Genomic DNA, 12,992 nt, shown 5'->3' with positions numbered 1-12,992 from the left:
CAGGAAGATCGGATGATTGTGCCTCGTTTGCGATGATAACGCAGACACAATCGAATGATGATGCACGTATTCTTCGCTGCGTTACCATTGACGCTGTGTCTTTACCCTTTGGAAAGAATGTTGAGTCTAGACTAGGATTACACGATGCCTTATTGTAGAGTTTGAGTAATTGGATCCTCAGCTCAAACGGCAAAGTTGTATGTGTTTGCACTCTCTACACCTCCTTCGCACTAAAGAGCGAGGGGTCATCATGCAGTCTCCGCCAATAACGTGGTAAGTGGATCCTTCAAGACCTGCCCCTGGATTTGTTACACAAGCGAGTTCCTCTGCATCTTTGGCTCTATGATAGCTACTTGACAATGAACAAAAACCTCTTTTTATATAGCATCAAGCTTACATCATAGTAGAAACCTAAAGACGCCTGTATCTCTAAACTTTACAATCAAACGTGGGCTCTTTAATAGATCAACGTGCTCGTCGGGGTCAAAGGAATCTTGTGTCAAAGTATGAAGTTCATCGTGGGCGATCCCAGATTTCGCAATGTCGCCACCAGCCAAACTGGATCTGGGGGTCGACCTCTTCGACGACGACGACCAAAAAATATTTTTTGGGCTGTTTGCGACATTGAACGTGAAACTTTCACACAAGGTGCTGTTGGCCAAGCCGAGCACATTGCTCTATTCAAAACCCCACGTTTTATTGTAAAGTTTGGAGATACAGGCACCTTTATGTTTATAAGCGTGATGCTATATGGGAAGTGGTCTTTGTTCTTGTCGACTAGCTGGACCCTGGCAGAGCAAAAGATGCAGAGCGTCGTGTTGTGTAACACAGCTACGTTTGCATGAATGAAGGGTCAATGTATAATTACTTTATGGACCATCTAGGAACAGGCATGTATTGCTAGCTAATGGCCACTTTTATCCAATCATCATTGTTGCGAGATCCACTGCATGGGAACGATGCTCCTGCTCTAGACATTCATTTCCATGATTAAAGTAGGTTGATCCGAGCTGATTTGACTGAGCTGCGGTCAAAGAGAGATTACATCACTCTGGACATAAAGCACGCTCGATGTAGCTCAACCGATGTAACCTTGTGTGAGCGTAACTCAACCAAATCAGCTCGGATCAACCTACTTTAATCATGGAAATGAATGTCTAGAGCAGGAGCATCGTCCACCTACAATAGATGCACAAAAGTTGGGAATGCACAAAAGCGGCTATTAGCTGGCAATGTATGACATAAAAGTGAGGGTTGCGTACCTGTCATGCATCGTCCCTGAGGTCCGGACTTTTTAACCCAGTAACACAAACACGACCCTCTGCATCTTTTGCTCTGCCAGGGTCCACCTACTTCACAATGTTCATTGTAAAGTGACTAAATCCTGATAGAGTCAAAGATGCAGAAGCACTTGTTTGTGTCACAAAGCCTCAAGGGGACGCGACTTGAAGGGTTGATCCTATTGGTGGAGAGTGCATAATGCATCATTTCCCCTATACCCATAGTAATGTCCGGCTATAATATGCCCTGGATAGAATGGTTCGTTCTTATACAAGGTTGAATACGATAGCGTTATGAAATAGGCAAGCATGGTGTGTTCATGTACTGGCGCCGCATTGTATCAAGCTTCTATAAAGAACACTTTGTTGGGAAGCATCACACTCGAATCCTTGCAATACAAGCATTCTGGGACCCTCACTATCTTTCAACTATCGGCTGTGAACTAGGAGGTTTTGGTGAATGTAACAGTGCTGTGACAAAACAAAAGCATCTCGACCCAATGATGTAAATGATCCACCAATCTCTCTTTCAGGTTCCCCCTTTTAATCCAGAAACCCGCCAAGTGATTCACATCTTGCACATATGACCTGATAGTATGATACCCCAAACATTACGTTGAATCCCATTTTCATTCAATGATAACGTCGAAGAATAGCATATGAAGATGACTATCAAGTAAATATGGTAGAGGGGAAGCATTGAGAATTGAGTGAGAAACGGGGTGGTTCACATAGAGACAACAGGGGTCATTGTGTCATTGTATTCATGGTTGCTGCCGTCATAATCATCCTTCATTCATGATTGCAAAATAGCTGCTGCATACATCGAATCGAGTACGCCAACATCATCCGTGGCTGAACAACACCTTTCGTCAAAGATCTAAGCAATTCCATCCAATCCACCATCATCCTCAACCGTATCCATGTGGTCGTTCTTGCGGACGACGCGCCAAGTAACCAAAGCAACATTCCAGGATCTCTCATCACCTGCACTTGATTCCATCCATCCATCATCACCAATATTGCTGCAGACATGCTTCCTTTTCCACCCTCTGTCGGTCTATCTCTTCTTGGTCATTTTCCATTGCAGCTCAACCAGGTGAAGATTGCTTGTATTGCCGTGTACTTGATAGCTGATATGGCACCCCATCCATTGGAATCCGTATTTTCCAAAGCAAGTTGCTGCAAGTAACTTGAGGCAATGTGATAAGACCTTGCTTGGTGGCAGAGGAGGGTGCAAGAGGTGTGTTGTAGTAGAGTGACAAGATTGTGAACGTTGTTTGAGACAATGGAGCGAATAGCAACTGCTGGATTTCCAATCATGGAAATGATTGTCTGAAGCAGGAGCACCGTTCCACTGTCGGTAGAATGGGCAACAGTGGCTATTGTGAAGAAATGGCTGTTAGCTCGCAATGTATGGGATATTGTCAATAGTATACAGTATCATCCTTCCATCCTTCCAGTCATGTGCAGTAGCTGAGTTACACAAAGAATTTCCAGCATCTTTCCGCCAGGGTCCAGCGACTTGACATGAACGAAGACCACTCATATAGCATCACGCTTATTAAACATAAAAGCGTGCCTGTAGTCTCCAAACTTAGCACGAAAACGTGGGTTTTGGAATAGAGCAATGGGTTTGGCTTGGCCAACAGCACCTTGTGTGAAAGTTTCACGTTCAATGTCGCAACTAGCCCAAAAATATTTTTGGTCGTCGTCGTCGAAGAGGCAAGGTCGACCCCCAGATCCAGTTTGGCTTAAAAGGACATTGCGAAATCTGGGATTGGCAAGCTTGATCGTGAAACTTTCACACAAGGTGCTGTTGGCCAAGCCGAGCACATTGCTCTAATAAAAACCACACGTTTCATTGTAAAGTTCGGAGATACAGGCAACTTCATGTTGTGTGCCTGATGCTATATGACAAGTGGTCTTTGTTCAATGCCAAATGGCTAGGCCCTGATAGAGCCAAAGATGCAGAGGGCGTGTTTGTGTAACTTGAGTTATTCAGCACAGGCGATGCATGATTCTTGTACGCTATTAGGAATAGTTCACAATGCCAGCTAATAACCTAGTCCTCCCATTCTCCATTGTTGCCCAATCCAATGCATACGAACGATTGTCCTGCTCCAGCCCATCATCCCCATCCTTCAACTTTCTTGATTCGAGCTAACCTGGCAGTAAGGTAATGGCTGTTGTTGGATCATCATTATCATGTAAAGTGTAAAATGGCACACACCCTTTTGCTATACGTGAGGATCATTTCTTTTATTTACGTGTACCTATTGTCTATCGTGAGGGTGATGATGACGATGGGTGGATGGTGTGTGTATGGGGTCATTGAGTGGTCTCGGTGTAATAGCAGTAGGGGGATTTAAACTTGGGGGACAGCAGCTCCACGATTTGAGACAAAGCTTCTCTTCGTTTTCTCCCACCTTTCCTTATTCCAGTCACGACATCTCGATCAAGGTAATGTATTATAAAAAAGTGCTCTTGTTGGCTGTGAGGTATTAATGTAGTTCTGAACATGCATTGTCAGGGAGTGAGTGTGTCCAAGTGCTGAGGAATGAGCGTGGTTGGTGGTTGGTGGTTGCCATGGCGATATTGTTGCTTCCTTTTGCTCGTTGCCTATTCCCGCTCTACGCTTGGTGTCAACAGGTACATTCAGAGTCCAATGTTGCAGCCGAATTGGTTCCATTGACGCGTCAGCTTGTATAGAGGGCAAGTTTGGTTTCAAGACGTTGGCTGGTTTGGCGTTTTGTTTCGGCTCAACTATCCTACACCATGGTCTTCGGTTTCCAGTAACCAACAACAACGGGTCCTTGTGTATATGGAAAAGGTAAGTACAATGAAACAAACAACGAAAAGAGGCGTTTTATTGTACGTGTGTGCTAATAATGAATTGAATAGGGTTCTTCGGTCAGGCAATGCAACTTGGGGCATCATCATCACCTCTTTGGGTTCAAGTCCCAGCCTGTACCTTTTGACCATTTGACATCATCAGTGCACAAGACAGGCCCTTCTCGTGATACATGTTGGTGGCTACTCTATGCGGATTGGAAATCTGGCGGATCATTCTTTTTTTAGAGAGGATAGGTGAGAGCAAGTACGGCCCGGCAACTACAAAAGTGATAACCTTCCCCTTGCCATGGATTGAACCGTGATTTGGCTATGTGACGCCTGCCAATTGCTTTCTTCTACAAAAGAACGAGGTTTAGTGAACATCATCTTTCCAATATCAGATCTATTGATGTGGCTATTCTATATTTATAGACGAGGATAACGGTTGAGGATGATGATTACTACGATGTTTACGACAATGGCACAAAACACACATGATTGACCCTTCTCTTGGCAAGATGATGTTGCTTGATCAAATCCCACATTTCGTTGGCGCCTAAAAGGAAGTGTTCAAGATCCCGTTCTTTCCTATTTGGTGCCTTGATGGTTGCCATGACGACGGCGACTATGTACGATGGATGAAGACGACAATGGCAAAGTAGCTAGAAACAAGCATCCATTGTTTTTCATTAAAGACCCTTTGTTCTCACAAAGACACCAAGTGTGATGACTGTGCAATCCCGAGATACTAATGAATGGTAGCGTTTTGTATACACTCAGCAACAGCAGGATACTATAAGATTCTGCTTATGGCAAACCTTTATAGTAGAGCAAAGCGAGATACCATACACGGCCCAATTCGAATTCTACATGATAGATCAGTCTCATTGTCCTCGAAACAAACTGCATCTGCCACCACAGCTGATGTCCATCGTGATGTTCGGTACATAGGAATGGCATGATGTTATTCGTGTTTTAGAATAACATCCATTCTGCAATATAGTATAGCATTGTAGTGATACAAACGGTAATGTTCCCCGAAATCGGAAGCATGCTGAGATGGGTTGGTATAAGGTGGAGTGATGTAGGACGTGGTCATCCGTCAGCGGGGCTTCTTATCAAGATCTTGATATTTGATCAGATAACTCAAAAACGACCACCCTTTAAATTATGTACAAGCCTGTATCCAATCGATCGGATAACGCTTCATCTTCTTTTTTACTCTCTCAAAAACCATGTCTACCGTTGCAGTTGACACCGCCACACTTGCACATGCTCATCATCAATTCCCTGTATTTGAAAGCCACAATGATGACTTTTTAAAAGACCCCCAATTAGCAGCAGCCATGCGTGAAGGTACAAAGGAAGCCCACAAGGCTGCTGAAAATAGCGTCTTTACAAAGTAAGTTCAAGGTCATATGTAAAAGAAAGGCGCTGATTATGGATGATTATGGTAGGCGATTTATCAAAGGAGAGATCAATCGTAACGAGTATGGCCGCTACATCACCTCGCTGTATTTTGTTTACGAGTATGTATTTATGTGCTTGTCAAATGGCGCCATGCATGAGTCTAACAACAAGCAGCACCTTAGAACGGCTTTTGGAAAAGCACAAGGACACGCCAGCCATCAAGGCCATTTACTTTCCATATGAACTCATGCGATCGAAAGCCCTTTTGAAAGGTAAAAGGGAATGTCTTCCTCATATTGAAGTGGCATTTACTGATTCAGTGTTTCATGCAGATTTGGAATACTATTATGGCAAGGACAAGTTGGCCCAAGTAATTGACCCGTCAACAATGACACCTGCTGTAAAGGAATACGTTAATGCCATGGAACAAGCATGTGAAATGGAGCCTGCTTTGTTGGTAGCACATAGCTATTCCAGATATCTGGGTGATCTCAGTGGCGGTCAAATTTTAGCGAAGCGACTCAAGAAGCACGTGTTGGGATTATCCGAAACGGATGGCGAATGGGATTCAGACCAAGGATTGGCATTTTATGCCTTTAACAATATTGGCAACCAAAACGCATTCAAGAATGAATATCGTGAAAGGCTCGATACAGTGCTTGTTACTCAAAAGACACGAGGTACGTTTAACCTTTGGTCATGGGACAACAGCGTGTCACCTTACGCTTTTTTTTTGTGTTGCAGATCTGATTGTGAAAGAAGCCATCCGATCATTTGAACTCAATATTGGCGTCTTTGATGAAATCCAAGAACTTTCTGAACAAGGAAAGTTGATACCCACTCTCATCCAAGGATCCAAAGATAACGGCTCTCAAAGGCCAAACCGATCATTATCATCATCATCATCATTCTTTGTCAGTGCACTGGCTATTAGTATTTTTACTGCATATTATTACACTCGCATGCATAAATAAATGATTTATTTGTCTCTTAATCCAAAGTACCAATACAATGCTACTAGAAGGAGAGTGATGACGGCTGGTAAAAGATCCAATTGAATGATAAAGTAAATCCAAATCGTTGCTAGACCTGGCGCTCTTGCCATTTGTCCCAATGATGGCGTGTTGCGTAATGTGTATAGTAAAAAGGCACCCACAACAGTTGATCCAATAGCCATGATTGCTTGCATCCATCGGCTGTTCCTGTGTCGATTGGTGATATAGATGAATGGGAATAAAGCTAATACGATACGATAGGTTTCAGTATCACATATATTATGCAACCCTCCTCTTTGGCTGTTACCTGGCATAGCCTTGCAGGAACGAATGAACAACTCGGTATAATTCCATGGCTCGCTGTATTGAACCTTGACAGTAACATCAAAAGCGCCCACCAATAAACCAAAGGGAATGGACATGAAGATGGCCTGCCAAATGTACACTGCTGTGCCAATGTTCTCTGCTGCGATCTCGGCTTCGCGTTTCTTCACCTTCTCCAACAAACCAGCTTGCTGCATGAGCCTCATCTTTTCACTCTCTGCAATGTCATCTTGTGTTGGTGGTTTCTTTGTTGGTATGCGCTGGATGAGAGGACCTTGTTGTTGTTGTTGAGAACGTTGACTTTGTTTTTTACCCATGGATGGAAAGAGAGAGAGAGAGAGAGAAAAGGGGAGCGATCAAAGTAATATTTCAGCTACTGACTTTTTGTTTTATTCTATGCTTATGACATTCAAGATCTAGTATCCTAGCAACGGATGGTGATAATAAGCGTTGTCGTCGTTACTTGTCGGTGGGGGGAGCAGATGCCATTGGTGCTGGGGTAACTCAAAGTGTGCGTATGTGCTGTTGTTGTGTTGCAATGGATAAAAGAGCTAAAAAAATAGGATCACCCGTCAGGTGCAGCTGCCTTTCTTCTTTCCACTCTTTTCTTTCTTTACCCTTTTTGGCTTGTATTCTACTTATCATGACAGAGGGTACTTCAACAACAACAACTCGAAAGCCGAGAGTGTCTTCACTGGCAGCTGCTGGTGTGAGCAGCACTACTACTACTGCTGCTACCCCGCCACGTCCTTCCAAGGTACCCGCCACAAGAGGAGCTTCAGGAACCACCACCACTTCCACCACACGAGCCACAAGAACTCCCTCTGTTACAGGAGTAACAAGAACACCTTCAACAGCTTCACGTGCAACTGCCAGCACGGCATCACGCATGGCTAAGAGTAATGCTGACGGATCCACCACAAGCACCAGCACAACTCGTTCCTCTGTTCGCTCAACCACAACGAGTGCCTCTTCAACACGTACCCCGCTCACTTCTCGACCCACTAAAACACCAATCAGTCGCACAAGCAGTACTCTTAGCAAGACATCAACCTCATCAACCTCGTCAACATTACGCAAAACCACTTCACCTACTGCTTCAACTACTTCGGCTGCTAGGCGCACATCGGTCACCCCTGCTTCCCCAACCACTGCCACACGCAAACCATCCGTTGTTCGTACTACGACATCCACCGCCAATGGGATCAAACCTTCCGAAGCTGTGGCCGAGCTCAAGGTACTTCGTGCCAAGGTATGTATGAGATCACATGTCATTTTACATTACCCCAATCATTAGTAACCTATTTTTATATTTTATATAGAATGAGGAACTTAAAGCATCATTGGAAGAAAAGCAACAACAGCTGGATGCCAAGGAAACGGATTTGAATGAGCTTAAGGCCAAGTTGAGTGAGGTGGAGGCATCACTTGATGAGCAGCAAAAGAGCGCAGCGGAGAAATCGGTAACACCAGCATCAGCAGCTGAGGATGAGGATGTAGATGGAGTAGAAGATCAAAAAGATGAAGCTAGCACAACAACAGCAGCAGCACCCGAAACGCCTACACCTACACCTGATGTATCCATCGAAGCACTCAAGGCTGAGATTGAACAACTTGAAAAACAACTTCAGGACGCCAAAGAAGCTGCTGATGCTCAGGTGGCTCAAATCCGTAGCGAGCATGAAGAGGAACGTGCAGCAGCTACACGTGAGCAGGAAGCCCTTGAAGAACGGTTGCGAGACAACACTGAAAAGCTACGCACCAAGTTGGAAGGAGAAAAGGATGCTATGCAAACTCAGATTCGTGAAAAGGAAAAGGAGATTGCCAAGCTCAAGAATGACATGGATGAGATGAGAGACAATATTCAGGTAAGAGAAGATATTTTGTGTGTGTGTGTGTGTAGATATGAGAGGTAGGATGATTGATCCATTCTTTATAGGAAATGCACAAGTCACATCAAACACGTTTGACCAGCTTGACAAATCAAATCAATCAGCAACATGCCGAGCAAACAGAGTCTCTCAAAGCACAATATGAATCTGAGCTGAAGGATTTGCGTGAAAAGTATGAGGCAACATCTGGAAATGCTGATACCGAAAAGGCAACTGAGACTGAAACCTTGGAGTTGAAAGAACAATTAGAGGTAATAAGAAGAGAAGAAGGGGTGAAAGAGAGAGGTATATTAACACACACCTATTTTGTACATCTAGGCAGCAAAGAAAGAAGCCGCCGAATTGAAAGAATCCTATGAGAATCAACTCGCTGAGCTACGTGCAGAACATGAAAAGGCATTGAAAGAGTTGCAGGATCATAATGAAGCTATGGAGGTGGAGCAAAAGCGCAAATTGGATGAGATTACCCAATCGTTCAGGGTAAGTTGAAAGGGCATCCTCCCATGTGATGTGCATGTATATAAACAAAATCTCGCATTAGGCCGAAATCTCAGCATTGCAGCAGTCGCACAATTCCCGATTGCAATCCATCACCGAATCTCATGAAAAGCAGCTGGAAGATGTACGCAAGGCTGTGAGTGTATCAGCTGTAGAAGAGGCTCGATCCAGTATTGAGGTATGTGGGATACAATGATCAACATGGGATGGTGACTGATATAGCTATTCATTTTATTAGGCTGCATGTCAACAAAAGTTTGAACAAGATCTTGCTGCATCCAAGAGTGATTTTGAAGCATTGCTGGACAAGTTGGAAGCTGAGAAGCGTGCTGTTGCAGAGGAGAATGAAGCACTTCAAGCGGCTGCTGCCAAGGAGAAGCAAGCATTGATGGATGAATACGAGCATCGCATTGAGCAGGAAAAGGAACTTGAAAAGGTAAACATTGGGGCGCGGTGTCATATGCATGCATATGCACGTGGATGTATGTGTGTGTGCATATTAGCTGACGGCACATTCTTGGTGGTAGACTCGTTTACTTGAGGAGCATAACAAGCAATTGGCTGATCTTGAAAAGAAACATGCTGCAGCATTGGATGAAAAACTTGCATCGGCTACCGCATCAGCAACGGATTCAGCCAAGGATCAAATTGATGCTGCATTGCAAGAACAAGCCCAAAAGCATGAGAGTCAAATCAAGCAAATCACAGCCGAACGCACCGAAGCTGAAGCCAAAATTCGTGCTGAATTGGAGCAAAAGATGGAACAACTTGCTGCTGGTCATCAACAAGCCATGGAACAATTGCAAGAGCATCATCGATTACGTGTGGAGCAATTGGAAGAGGATATCAGCAAACATGCAGATCAGCAAAAGGAGCTCGCTGACAAGCACAAGGAGGAATTGGATCATTTGTCAAACAACCACAAGGGCAGTTTGGATGATATCAAAAAGGAAGTTGAGGTTTGTATCTACTTTTTTAGAGGGTTGATTTGGCGTAATGGCTGACGTATCACTATGCAGGCTGCGTTGAAAGATTTACACGCTGCTGAGTTGGCCCAATTGACCAAGGAGCATGAATCAAAGATGAAGGAGGCTCAAATGCAGTATACTCTTGATCGCGACAAGGAACGTGATGCCCTAGTCCAATCCCATCAAGACGAGTTGAAGAAGCGAGAAGAGGAATTGCAGTCTCAAATCAAGGCTCATCAAGAAGAGGTGAAAAAGATCAAGGAGGAATATGCCAATGCTGTTGAAGACACGCATCGTACTTCTCAGGTAACTATGAACACTTTTTATTATGCGAGCATTGTTTACTAAAGAGGGATTAAAAAAGGCTGTTCAGAGTGAAGCAACCGAGCAATTGCAAAAAGAGCTTTCCGACCTGAAAGAAAAGCATGCTGCTGAATTACAAGCTCAAGAGGAAAAGATGCGCCAACAAGAACAGGATCATCAACAACAAAAGAGCGAGCTTGAAGCAGCACAAGCAGCTGCCATTGCCGAATTGGAAGCCAAGGTTGCACAAGATCAACGTTATGCGGATGAGATGCGTGAACGTGAGGAAGCTCATCAGCAAGCGCTTCGTGAACGAGACGATGCACATCAACAAGCGATCGAGAGCCTTAAGCAAACCCACGCTGATGCAATGACCGATTTGGAAGCTCAATTGAAAAAAGCACATGAGGAAGCCATTCTACAGCTGGAAAGCAAGCTTCGACAAGATCACCAGCAAATGCTTGAAGATCGTGATAAGCAGCATTCCGATGCATTGGCCAAGTTGAAGGAGACACATGCAACTGCTGTGGCTGATTTGCAAGCAAGTATCCAATCCAATGGTGACGCTAATGAGGCAATGGAAAAGGCACAGGTAAAGGATAAAAAAAGCAAAAGTTAAAATGGGTGATAGGTACTCAATTCATGATCATGTAGGCATCCATCCGAGCTGAATATGAAGCACAATTGGAAATGACCAAGCAGGAGCATGTTGCTGCAGTTGACAAGTTGCACCAAGAGCATGCCTCGGCACTTGAACAAGCTGGTGTCAAAGCTCGTGAAGAGGCTAGTAAGAAGATCGAAGATGCAAAGGTATGAGGCATGGGAATCTCTACTATTATTACTGCTTGATAACTTATCATTGTCATCCTCAGGCATTGTTGAAGCAAGAGCATCAAAAAGAGATTGAGGCCTTGGCTGCTGAGCATTCTTCTGCCATCCAAGAGATCGAGCAAAAGCATCAGCAAAAGATTGACAGCTTGTTATCAGAGCATTCAAGTGCCAAACAACAATTGGAACAAGAGCATCAGCAAAAGGTTGAGAGTTTGATCGTTGAGCATTCGACTGCCAAACAACACCTTGAGCAAGAATATGCATCATTCCGTGAAGAGACCAGCAAGGCACAAGCTGCACTTGAGCAGAGCTACAAGGATAAGCTGGGTGATGTGGATGCACATCATGAAAGCGAATATACGAGAATACGTGAAGAGATCGAGTCGAATGCACAAAAGGACATTGAAGCAGCATGGAATGAATTGGGCGAGAAGCACAAACAAGAGATCCAGGCACTCAATGACAAACACGCGGCTGATACTGAAACATTGAAATCTCATCACGCTCAGGCGATGGATGCTCTGAAACAGCAACTGCAAGCGGCTCAATCGGAATCTGAGAACTTTGCAGCTGAAGCTGAAGTAAGTCTTATTGGTTCCACAAGAGAGAAAAAAAAGATTCATCATCACTGACACATGTCACCTGATATAGTCGTCCAAGAACAGAGCCATGGAAGTGGAAAACAGACACAACGAGGCCATTCAAACATTGCAAGCCAAATTGGAAGCAGCGGAGCGTAAACATAAGGAGGATATGGCATCATTACAAGAGCAAGTTGAAACTGAGCGTGAGCGATCCAAACGCCGAGACGAAGAAATGAAACGAGTGGATGATGAATTGAGACGACAGCAATCTTCAGGTGATCGAGAAGAAGAGTTGCGTGCCATGAAGATCTCGTTTGAAAAGATGATCAGTGCAAAGGACAAAGAAATTGAAGAGGTGGAAGAACGATTACGATTGGCTATGGCTAGAAATGCCGAGCATGGTAATTCACAACAAGCAGCTGCTGAATTCGAACAACGTTTGCAATCGGTGGCCACGCAGCATCAAAAAGAATTGCGAGTGTTGCACCAAAGTCATCAAAAGATGCTTGATTTGAAGGACAAGGAGCTTGAAGACTTTTCATATCGATTAAGGACGGTGACCAGCACACAGCAAAAGGATTTGGAAAAGTTGCATCAAGCGAATAGAACCAAGATTGCCGAGATGGAAGAGAAGATGCGACAATTAGAAGCACAATTGAAGTCCAAGGAGATGGAGAACAGGTGGCTTGAGGATGATGTGGAGAGCAGTGAGGTATTTATGGGTGCCACGGGGGGGAGGGGGAAGCAAAGTTGCATTTTTCTCACACACACAAATGTTGTTAATTGTGTAACAGACAAAACTAAAAGAGCAAGCGTCCAAGATGGAGGAAATCTTTAACGAGAATAATCGATTGCATGACGAGATCAATCAATACAGGGAGGAAAACATCAAAATGCTCGGGTAAGTACATATATGGGAAATGTGTATACATGTACATGGTAGCTGAAACCTGTTTATGTCCACTAGTGTCATTGATTCCCTGCAGCGACGATGACAGATGTGCGCAGTAATGAGAAAACGGTCCGAGCGACACCAGAGTTCAAAGACAGCCCACTGAAATTTGCTCTTATC

General features: G+C 44.2%; 3 protein-coding genes across 3 annotated transcripts; 2 read left to right on the top strand and 1 right to left on the bottom strand.

Moving 5' to 3' along the window:
- Positions 1-5,350: 5,350 nt before the first annotated feature.
- O0I10_001110 (uncharacterized protein) lies at positions 5,351-6,499 on the top strand (the record flags this gene model as incomplete). Its single annotated transcript, XM_058481208.1, has 5 exons — positions 5,351-5,517; positions 5,573-5,644; positions 5,700-5,797; positions 5,858-6,205; positions 6,270-6,499. 5 exons carry the CDS (start codon positions 5,351-5,353, stop codon positions 6,497-6,499), a joined length of 915 nt encoding a protein of 304 aa, XP_058347846.1.
- Positions 6,500-6,504: 5 nt separating this feature from the next.
- On the bottom strand, positions 6,505-7,161 carry O0I10_001109 (uncharacterized protein; the record flags this gene model as incomplete). The annotated part of the gene is made up of 2 exons (XM_058481207.1): positions 6,505-6,764; positions 6,828-7,161. 2 exons carry the CDS (start codon positions 7,159-7,161, stop codon positions 6,505-6,507), a joined length of 594 nt encoding a protein of 197 aa, XP_058347845.1.
- Positions 7,162-7,487: 326 nt separating this feature from the next.
- O0I10_001108 (uncharacterized protein) lies at positions 7,488-12,915 on the top strand (the record flags this gene model as incomplete). The annotated part of the gene is made up of 14 exons (XM_058481206.1): positions 7,488-8,096; positions 8,167-8,712; positions 8,784-8,987; positions 9,055-9,216; positions 9,278-9,412; positions 9,473-9,670; positions 9,762-10,193; positions 10,254-10,508; positions 10,567-11,097; positions 11,160-11,315; positions 11,378-11,917; positions 11,988-12,632; positions 12,715-12,821; positions 12,888-12,915. The coding sequence occupies 14 exons, from the start codon at positions 7,488-7,490 to the stop codon at positions 12,913-12,915; spliced, it is 4,548 nt and encodes a 1,515-aa protein (XP_058347844.1).
- Between the last annotated feature and the right edge of the window lie 77 nt (positions 12,916-12,992).

This window comes from Lichtheimia ornata (assembly GCF_029851405.1).
Source record: "Lichtheimia ornata isolate CBS 291.66 chromosome Unknown scaffold00003, whole genome shotgun sequence".
Classification (NCBI taxonomy): Eukaryota; Fungi; Mucoromycota; class Mucoromycetes; order Mucorales; family Lichtheimiaceae; genus Lichtheimia; species Lichtheimia ornata.
This window is presented reverse-complemented; position numbering and strand designations above follow the sequence as displayed.